Consider the following 19,176-nt stretch of genomic DNA (forward strand, 5'->3'; position numbering starts at 1 on the left):
TTGTGAGAAGAAGCGCTTGCTATTTCGGTTGTAGTTCTCAACATCTCACTAGAGGGCAGTGTTGCTTCTAAAACCAGAGCTGGCCTCTCATCTAGAGGACACTCATTTCTGGGCTGCACGTATATTTAAAGAAAAGGTCAAGTCAAGTCTTCCCAGCCTTCCCTAGGAGATGGTAAATGTCAAATGTGAGTCCTCCCAAGAGCCCCATCCAATTTTGACTGGTTGTAGCCCCAGGGGAGCTAGATAAAAAAGTGAAGAGAGCACGTAAGGAACCGGGTAGCAGATCTGATTTTAGTGTCTGTACTAACCAGTCAGCAGACAAGGTCCTTGGGCTTTCATTTCCTCTGTTAAATAAAAGAGATGCCCTAGATGACTCCTAAGACCCCAGCTCATCCTTAAAATGCTAGAATTCTAATAAATTTCTGGCTCTGAAGGGCTGAAAATTTTCTTGGTGCTATTGGCCACGTAAGGAAGAAGTAAAATCTTGAATTGTGAAATAATTAGTAATTGAAATGCATTTAATGATCTAAGTGAGATTTAGTACGTCGTCCAACTCTCCAGGGACCTTAGAGCCATTGTCTACATTTGCTCATGGTGTGATTAATGATACCGAATCCCTGCTCTCCTCTTGGTTACTAGCTTGGTGGAAGGAGCAAAATGTAATGATTTAGAATTATATAGAGGCTGGACCCTCGTCGAGAACGGTTTAGGGTAGAGACTAAACCTGCCAATGACCTTGTCGCTATGTGGCTTCCATCATCTCGGTGTTTCATTCGGCTGCGTTCCCAGGTTTTCGTTGCTCTGCTTCCTCTTACCCTACCTACCCCTTAAACCCAACTCCTTCTTGTATTGACTCAGATTACTGAGTGAATGTAGAATCCGCTCATAGAACCCGAGACAAACTGTGGAACTCCAGGGTCCTAGTGCGGGACTTCACTTCTAAGGATTGGCAGGAGAGCCAGTGATTGACCCTTGGCTGTGCCAAATGTCACTACTACACCCCCCAAACACTCTAACCTTCTCGCTCAACATCTTCTTTATTCTAGATTTGCTGTTTTGCAGAGTGTTTCCTCTGGCATCTCCCTGCCGCCCGCAACCCACCCCACCCGCGTCCCATTTCTCGCACCTTCAGGCCGCTTTCGCCTTTCTAAACTTCCTAAAATGTACTCTGAGTGCCTGTGGGTGCGCACACTGGCGCGCGCATCCTTGCCTAGTACCGGGGCCAGCGGGGCTGGGCAGGCTCCGAGCAACAGAACACATTCCATTCTTCGCGCTCGGGCACACCCCTCCGCGGTGAGGATTGGTCGGGCCGAACCCCCTCGGCGAGCCTCGGCTCCTGAGAGGCCGGGGAGCCTGCCAATCCCCACGGGCTGTCAAAACAAGTCTTCCCTCCCTGTCACAGGCAAGCGGAGTGGAGGCCGCCGCCGCCGCACTTCCTGGGGCCGCCGCGCTGCGGTCGGCGGGCAGGTGGCTGGTGGCCGATCCGCAGTCGCCGCTCCGGCCGCGCACGTCCCGGCTCCCGGAGGCTCCTGGCTCCGGCGCCCGCTGCCTTTTGTCTGCACAGAGCCGGCGCTCGCCTCGCGTCTTCGGTACCTCCCGCTGCTTTTCGCCTGCTTCTCCCTCCCGCTCACATCTTCTCCCCGCCCCCGCCGCCCGTCCGCGCCGGCCCGCTGACCTCCTGGACCACAGCCCGAGGACGCCTCTGCCGGAGCGATGTCTCCTCTCTACAAAGTTGTGGCTGCCACTGCAGCGGCCGTGGCGCGCTAAAACAAAGTCTAGCGGGGTTTCCTCCTGGTGCCTGAGCGCACCGGTGCCCGGGGCTGGACGCCGCTGGCGGTCGTGCTGTCTCGCCGGGACTCTAGAACGTGCTTGGCTATGGCTGAGGGCGCGGCTAGCAGGGAGGCTCCGGCGCCTCTCGACGTTGCCGGGGGCGAAGACGACCCCCGAGCCGGCGCCGACGCTGCCTCAGGGGACGCCCCACCCGCGGCCTTGGGGGGCCGGATGAGGGACCGTCGCAGTGGGGTCACGCTGCCGGGAGCTGCGGGGGTCCCGGCGGATAGCGAGGCCGGCCTCCTGGAGGCTGCACGAGCGACCCCGCGGCGTAGCAGCATCATCAAGGTAAGCGGAGCAGCAACGGCTCAGAGCCTGGTATGGGTGTCGGGTGGGTAGGGGACATCCCCCTCCAACCCCGGGGCAGGATGTTCATTGCCCCAGGCGTCGCAGGCTGGGCATTGTTTTCTCCCACCCCCTTCATGGCCAAACCTTCCTGCCTAGTCCGGAGGTTCCCAGAATCAGCTGTTGGCCTTGAGAAGCAGAAGTGACTTCCTCTCTGACAGCGGAGGAAAAGTTCCTCTTTGCGCTCTGCGCTTCAGCGGTTTGATGGATGCTTTCCCTCATTTTCTCACTAACCGGTGGATGGGAGGAGGAAGGGTGAACTTGGGATAAATGCAGAGACCTGCGGGCTGGCTGTGCATTCTCCAGCGGAGACCTAGCTTTCCCGAACAGCAATGGCAAAGCACAGCTTACTTTTAATTGTGTGTGGGAAATCTCTCCCATACAGAAATGGCTCTGAAATCCTGAAACGCCTGAACTTTGCAGATAGGCAGGCAGAGTTTGCAGTGGACGCTGCAGCATAGAAAGGATGAAGGAAGAGCTTAGAGGTTTTGCGCTGCAGAAAACACACATCCGGGAAAACGTTCCCAGACTCCCCTAGCACCCCCAGAGGATTTGCCTTTATCCATCTGCCAAGGAATTGTAAACCTTTCTTCGCCCTATTTATTTATTTCTGTCTTCCACTTTGAACTTGTTTCCCATGTTCGAAAGTTCATCTTTTGGGTGCATGACTTTGGAGTAATCTTTTCAGGTAAGAGCCCTGGAATAGGGCTTCCTAGCATAGATCTATGTGAATACTACGTACATGTGAGATTAAAGCTGATCTTGGTAAAGCAGTCAGTGTGAATGTCCACCCATCTGTGATAAACACAATACACCACAGGCGACAGCAAAAGGTCTAGGAGCCACCTATTATTCTTACTGGATAGGCTCATACATTCAGAAAGCTTGCTTAGGTTTAAACCAAGCAATCACGATGTAATGCGTGTCTTCTTTCCCACGCTAGCAGCACCAGTGTTTGTGCCCACATCCACCTATCTCCAGGCACTATCTATGCTTTTTCTCCAGCATGGACACATGGAAATTTAAAAGGTACAGGGAGACTTCTATGCTAAAAGTGGATGGTAATTTAAAATATCCTGTAGTTGTTTGTTTGTTTATCTGCGCAAAGAGACTTATATTCTGAAGGTGAATTTGGATAAAGGAGAAATGGCCTTCTTTAATACTACAAGTCAGAAATCGTATTGTCTGGCAAGTATCATAATTAGGAAGCAGATACATTTGGATTACAGTATGTGAACTGGTGTGTATGAAAATAGTCATTGTAAGGTAGTTTAAAATACACGACGATAAAAGCAGTGGTTCTTTATGATATTGTGAAAAACGCAAGTCATAAGGTCTAAGGACTATGCAGATTCTTGCAGCAAGTTTACCTCTCTGAAATTGCTCTGTGCTGCCTGGGGTGCTACTGAAATCCAAGGGCTGTGCTCAAATGGAAGCTTGGGACTCAGCACTCAAGAAGCCGACACAGGAGGATCCTTATTTCAAACCTAACCCCCTGAACATACCTGGTCTCAAAATAAATAAGCCCCACCCGTACATTATATGATTGGCATGTGGTTTATAGTATCATAAGGGTTTTTGTGAGTAATAGTGCCTCTTTTGAAGTTTGTTTTTGTGACAGAAGGGAAGACAGTAGAATATTACATTTTTCTCTATTTAATGGAAATTAAGTAAATGGTATATGAAGTTAAAGATACTGCAAAAATCAGATGAGCTATTTTAAATTAGATTTATTTGAAGAACATACAATGATTTAAAAGAATTAAATCTTGCAAAGGAGTGTGAAAATAAGATGGTTTGCTACCCCACACTCCACTCCCCCTCACGTAGTCTATCCTACAGCTATTAACATTTCCTTATGCATCTTTCCAAAATAGCCCATGCATTTGTAGGCATGTATATCTATGACGTATCTGTGACTAACTGCTGAGGTCCTTAGCATGCACAGTGAAATCTGTTAGAGTTTTATTGGCTTCATACCTTCACATTTGCATCAAACATTTTCCATGCTCAGAAGATTGACTAAGGTCGTTATGCTGAGCACCTTGAGCTTCAAGGATGCTCTAGTCCTGGTGGGTGACAGCTGCTGGGATATGCTTCCAGAGGCCTTTATTTCTTCTTCTCAGGGGAGTGAGAGGCGGGTGAGGGCGGCGGCGGGGGGGGGGCTCCCTTCCACTTTTCCTGAGATCAGGAACATTTTTATTTATATCTTAAGTCTTCTGTCACATAACTTGGTTACTTTAATGCAGTAAAGATGAGAATTTCTAAAAAGGCATAGACCATGTATGTTGGTCACTTCATGTCATTATAATGAAATACATCAAAGGAGGGGAGATTTATTGTGGCTCATGGTTTCAGAGGTTTCAGCCCATCATCACTGGCTGTGTTTCTGGGTCTGTAGTGAGGCCGTACACCATAGCAGAGGAACAGAGAGGACGGCAGATCACTTTATGGTGACTGGGAAGAGGAGGGAAGGAGGGACTGAGGACAAGGCTTACATTTCAAGGGCGTGTCCCTAGTGACTTTCTTCCTGCAACTGGGCCTCATTTCCTACTTATCACCATATCCCAATAAACCCATCATGATGGACAAATCTACTGATTAGATCCAATTATCTTCCCAGTGGCATCTCTGAACATCAAACTCAGGATCAAACTTTCAATACATGAGTTTTTTTTTTTTTTTTCTTTTTGGAGGATTTTATATTTAAACCAAAATACATGTAATCGATGAGTATGTTCTGTACCAAGGGTTGGCAATACATATGTTGTCTTTTTATTTGGTTTTGAAACATATATTTAATAAAGAACTTTCTTTTATATTAAAATATATTAAGCTGGGTGATGTTGGTGTATGCCTTTAATCTCAGCACTCGGGAGGCAGGTGGATCTCTGAGCTTGTTATACATACACATACACACACACATACACACACACCACAACAACAGTTGACATTCCTACCATACCTATGATCTAAAGGAAGGTTGTGATTTGTCAAATATTAAATTCTTTTCAAGTTGATTTAGATTATTTGGTTTTAATTATTTTAATGTGAATTCTCTATTAGCGTGAATATTAGATTAAAAACATGCATTCCTTTGCCCTACTAGAAAACAGGCTTGTATGTTAATTCAAGGGATATTTATAGTGAATTTGCCCTTCCTAATTTGAAAACATGTGTACAGCCGAGAAAACAATTTCCTTCTGAGTTGAGGGAAACAATTCCACTGTCATCTGTGCCCATCTTCACAAGCCTTTCTAATGTCAATGTGGTTTTCTTCTTTATACAATTAGGGTTTTTTTTTTAATATTATAAGAATTTAGCTAGATTCTCTGTAATCCATTTACTTTTTTTTCTCATATGGTTATTTTTACAGGATTTCCATTGATAAGTAGTTCATGTTTTGCAGTGTGTGTGTGTGTGTGTGTGTGTAGCCTTGTATTCATAGAGTCCATCTTAATTTCCTCTTTGTGATGGTTTGAATAGGTATGGCCTTGTTGGAGGAAGTGTGGCACTGTGGGGGTTGGCTTTGAGCTATGTCCAGTGTAAAAATCCAGTTTCCTGGCTTCCTTTAGCCCCAATTAAATGTTTGCCTTTGTAAGAGTTGCTTTGGTATTGGTGTCGCTTCATAGCAATAAACCCCCAAGACACTTTGATACATGATTTCAGACGAAAAGTTAGGAGAATGCTAACAGTATCTAATTGTCAACGTGCTATTTTGTATTTGAATATATTTCTAGTAAGTTAGAGTGCTTATCTAGTATTTGATGTCAATATTCTAATATTTATAATATCTTTCATTTAAAATTGTAGCCAATAACCCTAACACTATAATATTGTAGAAATAAGAAACAGTGTAGCTTATTCTTTATATTAGATAGTGGGAACTGAGATGCATAACTGTTGTGAAAACAGTTCATTTTTGTTCCTCCTTTTGTCTGATTTCTTTTATTCCAACTAAATCTATATAACCTAGGCAAGGAAGAGTGACTACCACACTGACTGCACTGCATGGTGCATTCATGTGGGATGAAGATTGGTGCTAGGAGTGAGGACCGGGGACATAGTGCAAAGCATCTAAAGGAACGGGTGTTGTCCTTGCCTCATCAAGGAGTTATCATGACCAGTTTTACCCTCTCTGGTGTTGTGAGCTGCAACCTCAAAGATGCATCATGAGTACCAGTTGACTCATGACCAAGTTATGACTCAGCAGAGAGGCAAAGAGGATGGAATTTACATTATATGTTGCCTACTATGGTTAAATACTAAACAGGCTTTCATACACTTCCTGTTCTCACAATGAGCCTTCTGGTGTAAGGGAGGCACAGAGAGACTTAATTCAAGGCAGAGCTAGGATTCACAGCCATGTCTGCTTAACAGCTGAAACTGTGTTATCATGCATTTCCTCAGATGCAGTAAGTTCACAACTCAACACTTTGTAGGTTAGAAACATTCTGAGCGCATGAAGAACCTGAATCTTGGGTTGGTGAGGTGAGTTGTCCCTTCTCTCCTTCCTCCCCCAGTTTAGACCATCTGGAGCTCCGGGGCCAAGGAGGGGATTAATATCCCTTCATGGAGTCTGTGGCCCTTTGTTAGGTCCATGTTGTGTGTGGAAAAGCAGTTTGGCTGGTGTGTACTGGCTAAGGAGCTCACCTGTCAATGTATGGAACCCATACCTCTTAGTGGTGTCAGTTTTGAAGCTCATACCTGTTTTACATTAGGCCAGTTTCTTTCCTGTGTCCCTAAAGACTGACAGAGCTGTGAGAAGAATTGTATTTTCTTTAAATTGATACATAGAAGGACCAGATATCTGGTACACTGAATGCATATTTTTATTATAGGGGAGTGGGGCAAAGAGGATTTCAATTGGAACTCTGAACACAGTTTTATAAACAGTTATAATGTGAAATTAAACATGATCGAAAAACTACTTACAATTTTTAGGCATGCCAGAGTTATATATGCTTTTGTAGATAGCCTTGGAGTTAATCGGCATATAGACTTTTGTCCCTATAGCTATGTGCTGGCTAGTCTTGACATAAGCTAGAGTTATCTGGAAGGAGGGAGACTCAACTGAGAAAATGCTACCCTAAGATGGGGCTAAAAGGCATTTTTTAAAGTAGTGATTGATTTATGGCTGATGGCTCAGACCATGGTGTGTGGTGTCATCCCTGGCGCTAGTGGGCTTGGGTTTTATAAGACAGCAGGCTGAGCAAGCCATGGGGAGCAAACCAGTTAGCAGCAGTCCTTCATGGCCTCTGCATCAGTACCTGTCTCCAGGTTCCTGCCCTGTTTGAGTTCCTATTCTGACTTCTTTCAGTGATAAACAGTGATGTGGGAGTGTAAGCTGAATAAGCCCTTTCTTCCCCAAGTTGCTTTGGCCATGGTGTTTCATCACAGCAATAGTAACCCTAACTAAGACAACTGATATGTGTTAAAACCTTTAAATAACAAACCGATATCAGGATTTTGAAGAGAAAACCTGACAATTCATTGGAGCTGACCAGCTTTGCCTGGGGATAGCTGTTAGCATCTGCAGCCTCAGATGGGGTTCTCCTTCTGAAGCATGAATCAGCTGTATGTGTAGCACTGAACCTCTTGGTGGCTTTGTCTTACTATCCCAACAACTTTGGTCAGGATGCGTAGATTCTCTGAAATTGTCATAGAAGGATGCTCACAGTTCACCTTAGAAGTGGTTTCTTATTTCAGTGCTTTTCTGGTGTGTCTTTTAATAGCACCTGTGGAAAGAAATGAAGAATAAGACCTTGGGTAAATGCCCTGTTACATTTTGATGAGAGGGTTTAGAAGTGCCTGTTGTTAATCAGCGTTTGTTATAATTCTTAGAATTTATAGTTTTGCTTTTCCTTTTGGAAAAGGTTTAAAGAATATAATTCACTTACATAGCCACCGAGGGGTTAACCACACACTGTGATTACCTCTCAATGGTTGTCCCAACTATTCCCTTTTACAATGAAGCAAACAGGCAATTAAATGTTGTACAGCAAAATGTCAATTGAACATTTATTGCCAAATAGCACCTCAGGCACAGCAGGGTGTTATGAATAAACACTAGGAGACAGCCGGCATAGCTGGGTGCTACTGAACAAACAATCCGTTGAAAGTGCCTCTGTGTAATGCTAGAGCAACTGACCAAGCACGAGTAGCCTGAGTACCTTCTTGCCATCTCTGTTCAGCATTACTAGTAGTGAACATTAAAACAATCCTATATTCAAGCCTAATGGCCAAATTGCCAGAGCCATAACTTTGTATATTTGAAACTGATTCATCTTTAAATGACTACTAGATGCTCAGGGGCACCATGGCTTCACGAGCCTCCCTTTATGATGTCACCCCTGGATGAACCACTGGTTGTAAGAAGAGGAGAGAGCTATTGAATTGGATTTTCAGTATAAATCTAAGATAATACATAAATAAATCTTTCTATAGTAAAATCTGTCAGCTTTGCAAAATATTATGTTTTGACAAGTGTTTTAATCATGTAATATAAGGCTGGTTTGGAGTTTCATTTAATTTATTCACCCCTGTTTCCCAGTTCATCATTGTATTCCTGTTCTCACAATGGAATACATCAGAGCTTATTATAACTAGTGATTAATTATACTATGCTAATAATAACAATAATAATAACTGAGGGCCAATTTCTGTGTAACAGTTTGCATTGTTTAAGTATTGGCCTGGGTAATGTATTTTATCAAACACTGATGGCAACAGCAATATTCTAGTATGACAAAGTATTGAAATTCTCTTGGATTTAAAATTGAGTTTATTTGTAGTTTTATTTGTAATGTCTTATGTAGATATGTTTAGGAGAGGCATTATCTACTTTATTTTGAATAGTATCATTTTAACTCACCAAACTTGTGATCAATTTAGCATTACTTTGAGAAAAGCAGACTTACATATGTGAGTAGAAAAGAGCCATCTTTTCATCATCATTCTCACTCTAGGAAGTTACATCATCATTCTCACTCTAGGAAGTTACATCATCATTCTCACTCTAGGAAGTTACATCATCATTCCCACTCTAGGAAGTTACATCATCATTCCCACTCTAGGAAGTTACATCATCATTCCCACTCTAGGAAGTTACATCATCATTCTCACTCTAGGAAGTTACATCATCATTCTCACTCTAGGAAGTTACATCATCATTCTCACTCTAGGAAGTTACATCATCATTCCCACTCTAGGAAGTTACATCATCATTCCCACTCTAGGAAGTTACATCATCATTCTCACTCTAGGAAGTTACATCATCATTCTCACTCTAGGAAGTTACATCATCATTCTCACTCTAGGAAGTTACATCATCATTCCCACTCTAGGAAGTTACATCATCATTCCCACTCTAGGAAGTTACATCATCATTCCCACTCTAGGAAGTTACATCATCATTCTCACTCTAGGAAGTTACATCATCATTCTCACTCTAGGAAGTTACATCATCATTCTCACTCTAGGAAGTTACATCATCATTCCCACTCTAGGAAGTTACATCATCATTCCCACTCTAGGAAGTTACATCATCATTCTCACTCTAGGAAGTTACATCATCATTCTCACTCTAGGAAGTTACATCATCATTCCCACTCTAGGAAGTTACATCATCATTCCCACTCTAGGAAGTTACATCATCATTCCCACTCTAGGAAGTTACATCATCATTCTCACTCTAGGAAGTTACATCATCATTCCCACTCTAGGAAGTTACATCATCATTCCCACTCTAGGAAGTTACATCATCATTCTCACTCTAGGAAGTTACATCATCATTCTCACTCAGGAAGAACAATTTTAGAAACAATCCAATCCATCCCAGACATAAAAACTAAACTGTTTGGTAAGTGCATTTAGTTTTTCAGTGTTTTTGAGTTTGTTTTTATAAATTATGAAAGTGTGTAGATATTTTCTTTCTTTCTTTTGTAATATCAGGGATGGAGCTCAGGGTCTCAGTCATTGAACTATGTTACAGCCTTAGGGTGTAGCTATTATTGGTAAGGAGATTGTGTTTGTCCTTAACTGTACAACTTTGTATTAAAAGTTCAAAATACCTTTGGGAGATAACATCTGTTTTGTTCATTCTTTTATTTTTGACCTTTCTCAAGAGCCTTTTAAAATATGCTAATTTTGGATGAAGCACTGACTAAGCCCAGAAAGTATGTACAAGTAGCAAGCTTGTGTTTTTCACATGGTATAAGATTCTGGTTAGAAATGGTAAGATTGTGATGCTGTGAGAGTTTGGGGCCTAGAGATAAATAAATATTCAGATTCAAAGTACATCTCTATGTGATCCCCAAGGGAGATAAATAACACAAAGAATACAAAAATAGATCAAAGAACACTTTATGCTTACCTGGGACCAGCATTATATTGTGGAACCAGACCCAACCTTGTAGTGGGCATTTTTTCCTAAGCCTAAGTTATCTTAGACCAAAGCAGGTGAAAAGCCTGTGTGGTTAAGGCCCACACACTCTTTAGCCTAAGGGCTGGTGATGAGTGTGATATTCAGGTATACACTGAGGTCAGAAGGAGCCATGGTTTCCAGGGCTCAGAACTGGCTAGGGCCAGGCTTCACCCAAGGGCATTTATATAAGAAGAATGACTCATCCTTCTTCCTTCCAGTCTATCTTGAGTGTTGGGTTGATATACATGTGCACCATGATGTCTCTCTCCCTAGTGATGTACCTCATAAAGTACAGTCCACTCAGCATCCTTAAACTTATAGTTTGCTATTTATTGATCATGAACAAATTTGGGAAAGGGAATAGCGAGTTTGTTGTAAGGGAATGGAACCTTTTGCTACCCCTAGAGGTTTTCATACAAGATGCAAAATCATTTTAGCTTTGGCAAAGCCCAGTGTTAAGACATTTTGGAGTTATTGATTCTGTACCATAATTAAATAGTACATATTTAAAAATTCTATTAATAATTAAATAGTTTCATTTTCTTTTTAGTATAATTGACAAAATACAGTAATATCTTGAATAAGTTATCCTACTGAGAATTTTTCTATAATAATAGAAAGTACTTATATGATATTTATTCTTTATGATTTTTATTCTGGTATCATTTTGAGCACTTAATGTGCATTAAGTAACTTAGATATCACAGTAAGCATATGGAAGTGTTATTATTATCAAGACCAGTGTTTATAGATGAGATGCTAAATGACTTTTCCGAGGTCTCACATAACTAACAAATGCAGAGCCAGGTAAAGAGTTTAAACTTTTACAGAGACCGCCCTTGCCTCTGCTTCTTAAGTGCTGGAACTAATGGTATGTGCCACCACCCCTGACTGTTTCAACTTTTTATGCTATATGCTCCTCCAAATACTACTGATTAAATCCTTATCTGGTGTGTATGAAAGAACAGATTTTAAAAAGTTGTTACCCTTGCACAGTAAGTTCAGCTGACAGATCAAGAAGAAAACTTTCTGTAAACAGTGTTGGGGATTTCTCTTCGGAATTATTTGAACACATTTCTCCCCCTCAATTCTATAACCTTTCACATGAAACATTGATGATTTTACATTCATTTTGTATTCCATTTCTCTTTGAGAAGACGGGCCTCCTGGTAGTATAGTTTTGCTTCTTGACAAAAGTAAGCATTAAGCAGTGGTTTATGATACATCTTTAGAATAAATTATACATGCTAAAGACAGGCTATTAATCATTACAAGCTGATATGATATTTTATAGTTTGATACTTTTGTCTTCCATCGATACATCAGTAAGAAGTGCCTGAGTTCCCAATTGATGGAAACTGCCATTTTCTTGATAAGTGAATATGATGTTGTGTAATTGGGATTTCCTCTTGTTATCTCTGGGGGAAGGTATAGTACTTCTCATGCAGGAGGAACTTAGTGAATATTTGATGAATTTATTAAACTAAAGTCTGTCTGATCACTTAAAGCTTCTTGTTTTGGTAGAGAAATTCTGAAGTCATAGGGTAGGAAGACTGGATATAAGACTATGTTATAACCATCTTTGTGTCTACTTTATTGTGATAAAGGTAATTATTCTGCTGTGCTGAGACACAGTGCTAGGACCAAATGGTACCCAGAGGTTTGCTCCTATCATTGGGAGACTGTGCAGTTGTCAATAGCTAGTCAGTTCTCCTGTTCAGAAACTGTGTTATCTATCTGCAGCTATACTGGATTGTTGAAAAGATGCAGAAGTGTTCTCTAGAAGAGCCCCCCTCACTGCAGCCTTTGCACAGTAACGTATTTGGTTAAAAGTTGAGGACAACTTTTCTCTTTTTACTGTGGGTTCTGCGAATTGAATTCAAATCCTTAGTCCCGAATGGCAAACACTTCTACCTGCTGACTTATCTCACTAAACATTCTAATACATTTAACAAGGCTATTTGAATTTAGAGCTCTCTGGGAGGGCGAGTCTGAGTGTTGGTGGGGACACTCAGTATCAGTAAGAAGCGTTGTCTACTCTCCTACATTTTAGCCCCAGCCCTAGGAAATGCCAAAGTGAGTCTCCATGGTTGCACCCTCAGCATGGCAGTTTAATCAGTACAGAGGATTGTGTTTTGGCAAACGGCCCATCATACAAATGGGTGTAATAGGTGCTGGAGTTCGCCCTGCAGTTTAAATAAAGGGGTTTAAGAAGCATGAAGTACGTGTTCAGCCCATCACCCACTGCAGCCCTCATTATTGCTCCTGCGGCTGTTCTTTCCTCCAGGCTAGCTCAAAGGAGAACAGGGAGAGAGAAGGTCTTAGAAGGAAAGCATGGACCCCAAAGAGAACTTATTTCTTCCTCTTACCACACGAGGCAGGAAGAGAAAGGACTCAAAGATGATTTGTTTTGTTTTACCCACGTAAGTAACTCCATTAAAAAACAAAGCATTAGCCATGTGTGGTGGTGCAGGCCTTTAATCCTAACACTGGGCAGTCAGAGGAGGATGGATCTCTGAGTTCAAGGCCAGTCTGGTTTAGAGACCGAGTTCCAGGACAGCCAGGGCTAAACAGATGAACCGTGACTCAAAAAAAAAAACCCCAAAACCCACAACACAACAACAGCACAAAAAATCCAACGCATGATGGAATCTGTCTATAACCCCATTGCTGGGAACATGTGGTGGAGGCGAGTAGTGAGCCTCATTGTCCAGCCAACCTCAGCAAATTGATGAGACTCTGCATCAAAATATAAAGTGAAGAGTGATAAAGACACCTGAACTCAACCTCTAACTTCTACATTCATGTGCACACATGTGAGCATGCTTCACTCGTGTGTACACTCAACAAAAATATGTAGATAAACCAACACACATACATGTACAAACTTTTTTAGATCAAGCTTACTATGGAATAAAGCAACTTCAGCTTCCTGAGTGCTGGGATTGTAGCTTGATCTACAATGGTGGCTTTTGAGTGTAAGGTGTAAGTTGTGGACTTTCAATGGTCCACCTCTCCACCAAGTTCCCCTCTAAGCTGAGACTGATGTTCACCTCTTCTCTGAGTTGCTACTCCGAGTGACTGAATGACTGTCAGTCCTTGAAACTGGTCCAGATATTGGGAAAGGGGACAGTAGAATATATCCAGGCCTCTCATGGCCTCATCTGAGGTGCCTCCAGGTCACTGAAGCAAAGGAAGCCTTGTAAGAATAAGGTGTGGTAGTTTGAATGAGATGTTCTCCATGGTCTCCAATGAATAGTTAGCCATCAGTGGAGCTATTTTGGGTAGATTTAGAAAGTGTGGCTTTGCTGGGAGGAGTAGGTCACTAGGGTGGGCTTTTAGCTTTCGGAAGCCATGTGCCATTCCCAATGCATTCTCTGCTCCCTGTCTACTGTTTAAGATATGAGCTCCTCTCTTGCTGCTCCAGTTACCATGGCTGCCTCCTGTCATGTTGCCCTGCCATGATGGTAATGGACTCTTAGGTCTCTGCAGCTGAGAGCCCAAATAAACCCTTCTGTCTCTAAGTTGCCTTGGTCAAAGTGTTATATCACAACAACAGAACCCAAACTAGTTAGGACACACAGGCAGGGGCTAATGAGGAATGATGGAAGAAAAGTAAGATCCACAGGACATCTCTAACACTAGGATGGTTAATACATAGAGAAGAAGGTATTGGAGAACAGACAGCCCTACAGAGAACATTAGATGTCTGCCTTACAAAGGAAGCCCAACCACTTCTGGGTTAATGTGAGCAGCAGAGGAAAGCAGCCGAGTGGGTCCTGAAACGTTCCTATGCGTTCCATCCTCTGAGATGACCTGAGCTTTTCTTATCCCGCCCCTTCAGCACAATCCTAAAAGGGAAGTGCAGGAGGAAGAAAAAAAAGGAGAAGTGGGTAGAGCAGGCTTGTTCTCTGTGCCAGTCACTATAACCAACCTCCACAAGAGGACCTTGAGCTAAGCATCAAGCTGGAGCTTTAAAATGAACTGGACTGAGTCTTAAGGACCTGAAAGAGCCCTCTAATACACATACATAATGTGTGACAGACATACACAAAAACATGGAATCTGACAGAGGTATTGGTGATAACTGGGCTAAAGGAGTTCTGACATGGGCAGCTAAGGGATAGTAACACATTTGCACCCAAACAGCTTGAGACCACTCAGTTAACCAGTTGCATTATTATAGACTTGGAGATCTAAACAGGGATTTAGAAATCACTCTAAAATTATATCCCTTTGTTTATTAAGCGTGGATATCTGCTACCCTCTTTATTCTTGCAAAGAGACATTGATTTATATTATTTGGGACAATTAAACAATTGAATTATAATTATATGGGATATAATGGGTGGACGGTAGAGGTTTCTTCCAAGCATTTCATATTATAGAAGAATAATGGGCACTAACATTGTCAAGCTCTGGTGTCACCGCAGTTCTCACAAGGGTCTGGCAAGATGGAACTGTCATTAAGAAAATCTTAACAAAATCTATCTTGCAATACTTTTGGCCCTGAAATCCTAAAAATAAAAAACAAACAAACAGCACACCCATAAAATTAAAGATTTTTTTAATATGGCTGATTCAGCTTCATTGTTTTTACAGTAGCAGCTATCCTCAGTTAGCCCAGGGTCTATGTGTTATTTAAGCTGGAATTCACAGGGATATAGAAGTCACCAGAGGGACTGAGGACTTGTTTCATCACACACAGATGAGGATTAGGGAAAACTCCAGTGTTAGAATGCAAAGTTGGTTTCATATTGCAGCTGTAACAGAATACTGCAACCGTGGCGACTTACAACTAGGTACATTCATTTTCTCGCATTTCTATAGTCATTGGATACCAATCCACGGAGGATATTGGTAATATAATGGGTTTCTAGTCTATATGGCAATTCAAGATAGTGAAACAAAAAGAAAGTCGGGTCCCCTCAGTGCTACTGCTGTAACAGCAGGATCTGCATGTAAGCTTACATCCCTGAGAGTTAAGTTTTCATTCCTGTGAAGACTGTTAGGTGCTCAAAGACAAAAGCACTTTTCTCCACTGACATTTTTTGTATGTTTTGTTTTGTTTGTGTGTTGAGGGCTTAGTGGCATTAACTAAGATAAAAAGTTGGAACATAATTTAAAAATCTAGATATTATATATTTATTTATATAAACATGAAGACTTTGCACTGGATTTTTTTTTTCTTCTGCTCTGAACTTTGGAAAGTATCTGGAGAAAGCCAGATGGATTTAGGTTCTCTACTGTCAATGGATAATAATGTGGCTTATATGCTACTAGGTCTTATTTCAAAGTTATGTCATATAGATTGGTGAGTTAAATAGATACCCCCAGATGACAACAAATAGGGATGTCTTGAGCAGCTACTGCTCTCAAGCACTGAGTGAAAGAAACCAGCGCTGACTCTCTTAAGCCATTGGAGGTCATTTTGCAGTTCATGACATTAAGGCAGAGAGTTCTGTAGATGCTCCAGGAATCCCTGCAGTTGCACGCGGTTGACCGCCCTTCACCAGGAGCTCCCTCTCTTGTGAGTAAGCTAACCTTCTCCATGCTACTTTTGTGGTCTGGAAATTTTCTTATGTTGAGCCCAAATATGGCACTTTTCCTAGACAGTCTTCATTGCCACCTTCAGGAAGCATAAAGGATAAGTTTCAATTTCATGTTACATCCCTTGACATATTGAAGGGAATTATGTGGGTGTCTTCTCTTACGCTCAGACCACAGTGATAACTTTTGACACTACTGTTTGCCATGTTCTAGTCATCATTTGAGCACTTTGTGTGTGTAACATATATTTCCTATTGTTCTCTACTTACTTCATAGATCCACCTCATAGATTAACCGACAGCTTAAGAAAGGAGCATTCCCAGATTCAGGCCATGACTTAGAGGCTTGTTCTGCTTTGTCTGTTCCATGTTTTTAGACCATATCACTGATTGCTGTGGTCCACCATCCCCTCTTCTTTTTTGTAGATTCAGTATCGGGAGAATTTTTCTTCTGGGGAAAAGTTACTGTTCCATTGGCAGATGTTTAACAGACATGTATTTTGTAATCAAGAAACAATGCTTTTGAATTTGAGAAGATTTGATAAATTGACCAAAGACATGCTTGATCTGGCAGCTGGATTCAATTTACTGTATTAGGCCATTGTGCTATTTTTTCTATTTATTTTTTTAATTTTTAAATGTATTTTTAATTTTATTTATTTATTTATTTTACTTATTCACTTTACATCACCGCCTCCCTCGTGGTCACCCCCTCACATTCCTTTCCTCCTCCTTCCTCCCCTTCTCCTTTGAGCAGGTGGGGGCTCCCCTAGGTACATCCCCTACCCTTGCACATAAGTCGCTATGAGGCTAGGCCCATCCTCTCCCACTGAAGCCAGGCAAGGCAGCCCAACTAGAAGAAACTATCTCACAGATAGGCAACAGCTTTTGGGATAACCCCCCTCCCCCCACCCCCTAGTTGTTCCCAAGGCTTCAGGTTAGTTGACTCTTGATTTTCCTGTGGAGTTCCTATCTTCTTAGAGGCTGCAATCCTTCCTCATGTTTTAGTACAAGAGTACTAAAACAATCAAAGTTCCATCCACTGTTTGGCTGTAGGTATTTGCATCTGTCTGAGTCACCTGCTGGATAGAGCCTCTCACAGCCGTGTTAGACTCCTGACTTCAGGTATAACAGAGTATCATTAATAGTATCAGGGACTAGTGCTTGCCCATGGGATGGAGCTCAAATTGGGCCAGTTATTGGTTGGCCATTCCTTCAGTCTCTGCTCCATCCCTTATTCCTGCATTTATTATAGACAGGATAAACTTTGGGTTGAAAGTTTTGTGGGTGGGTTGGTGCTCCTATTGTTCCACTGTGGTTCCTGCCTAGCTACAGGAGCTGGCCTCTTCAGGTTCCATATCCCCAGTGCTGTGGGTCACAGCTAAGGGCAGCCCCATTGATTCTTGGGAAGTAATTATTAAAATAAATAGTTGAGAAAAGAAAGATTCTCTTAACAATGTAAGAGATTCTAAGACTCTAAGAACAATGTAAGATACATTACGGATGACTGGAAATTCCTAAAATTAGATGTTAGGCTCAAGAGGCGGCACACACTGCCATTAAAGCCCACAGCTGGGCAACAGGACTTTATGCTGACTCCTCCCAGCTGTGTGATGCTTACTATGGTGTTTATTATCTATTACTTTCAGCTTTGTCTCTGTAGTACAACCTCCCTTCCAGGGCTGTTGAGGGCACCAAATAAGTGCAGGCTTTGCTAGGTGGTTACAATTTAGTCAATAAATACTAAGGATGAATAGTCAGGGCCCTTAAGACATAGAAGGAGTCAAGAAAACAACAAAAAAAATTCTTAGGATTTTGATTGAGGGCTTTGAAAGAAGAGTACCTTTGAGACATGGAGTGACACATGTTTGGCCTGGTAGGTTATATAACCTGACAGGATTGTGTGGTCACCTTTCTGGTGTGACAGAGGAACCTCATTATCTGCTTATGGATTTTGGGATTGTAGGTGTTAGTCACATTGATGCTTCTGTGATCATCATTGCAGCCTTGTTAAAAAAAAAATCAATGCAGTCATAAAGCTTTCCTTTCCCCTTTAAAGAGCTCTGTGTGCCAGCTAGCTCCTTCCTGAGGAATAGTTGTATGGTTTCACTAGAGTTAGCTCAGGTCCAAAATTATTTTCAGCTCTCTTAAATGCTAGAGTGAAAGAATGTGTTATTGGTCCATTAAATTTATTATCGGTTGTGGATGATATGGTCATATACACAAGTGACCCCAAAAATTCTATCAAAGAACTCCTACAGCTGATAAACGACTTCAGCAAAGTGGCTGGAAATAAAAGTAACTCAAACAAATCAGTAGCCTTCCTCTACTCAAAGGATAAGTGGGCTGAGAAAGAAAATAGTCTTTTACACCCTTCACAATTGTCACAAATAATATAAAATATCTTGGTGTGACCCTAACCGAACAAGTGAAAGTTCTGTATGACAAGAATTTCAAGTCTTTGAAGAAAGAAACTGAAGAAGACCTTAGAAGATGGAAAGATCTCTCACGTTCATGGATGGCAGGATTAACATAGTAAAAATGGCCATCTTAACCAAAAGCAATCTACAGATTCAATGCAATCTCCATCAAAATTCCAACTCAATTCTTCACAGAGATAGAAAGAACAATTCTCAAATTCATCTGGGATAACAAAAAACCCAGGATAGTGAAAACTATTCTCGACAATAAAAGAACTTCTGGGGGAATCACCATCCCTGACCTCAAGCTGTACTATAGAGCAATAGTGATATAAACCCCATCGTATTGGTACAGAGACAGACAGGTGGATCAGTGGAATAGAATTGAAGATCCAGAAATGAACCCACACACCTATGGTCACTTGATCTTTGACAAAGGAGCCAAAACCATCCAGTTGAAAAAAGACAGCATTTTCAAAAAATGATGCTGGTTCAACTGGAGGTTGGCATGTAGAAGAATGTAAATTGATCCATTCTCATCTCCTTGTACAAAGCTTAGTTTAAGTCCAAGTGGATCAAGGACCTCCACATAAAACCAGATACACTG

At 41.8% G+C, this 19,176-nt stretch overlaps 1 protein-coding gene across 1 annotated transcript in view; it reads left to right on the top strand.

Annotated features, from left to right (window-relative positions):
- Positions 1-1,399: 1,399 nt before the first annotated feature.
- The window catches only part of Plcl1 (phospholipase C like 1 (inactive)), a 342,922-nt gene continuing 325,145 nt past the window's right edge, over positions 1,400-19,176 (top strand). The window contains exon 1 of the mRNA XM_021168858.3: positions 1,400-2,118. Within this exon, the coding sequence (XP_021024517.1) occupies positions 1,876-2,118 (243 nt within the window). The 5' untranslated portion in view covers positions 1,400-1,875. The remainder of the gene's footprint in view (positions 2,119-19,176) is intronic.

The sequence above is a fragment of the Mus caroli genome, unplaced genomic scaffold, assembly GCF_978045245.1.
Source record: "Mus caroli unplaced genomic scaffold, Mus_caroli_1 scaffold_1, whole genome shotgun sequence".
Lineage (NCBI taxonomy): Eukaryota > Metazoa > Chordata > Mammalia > Rodentia > Muridae > Mus > Mus caroli.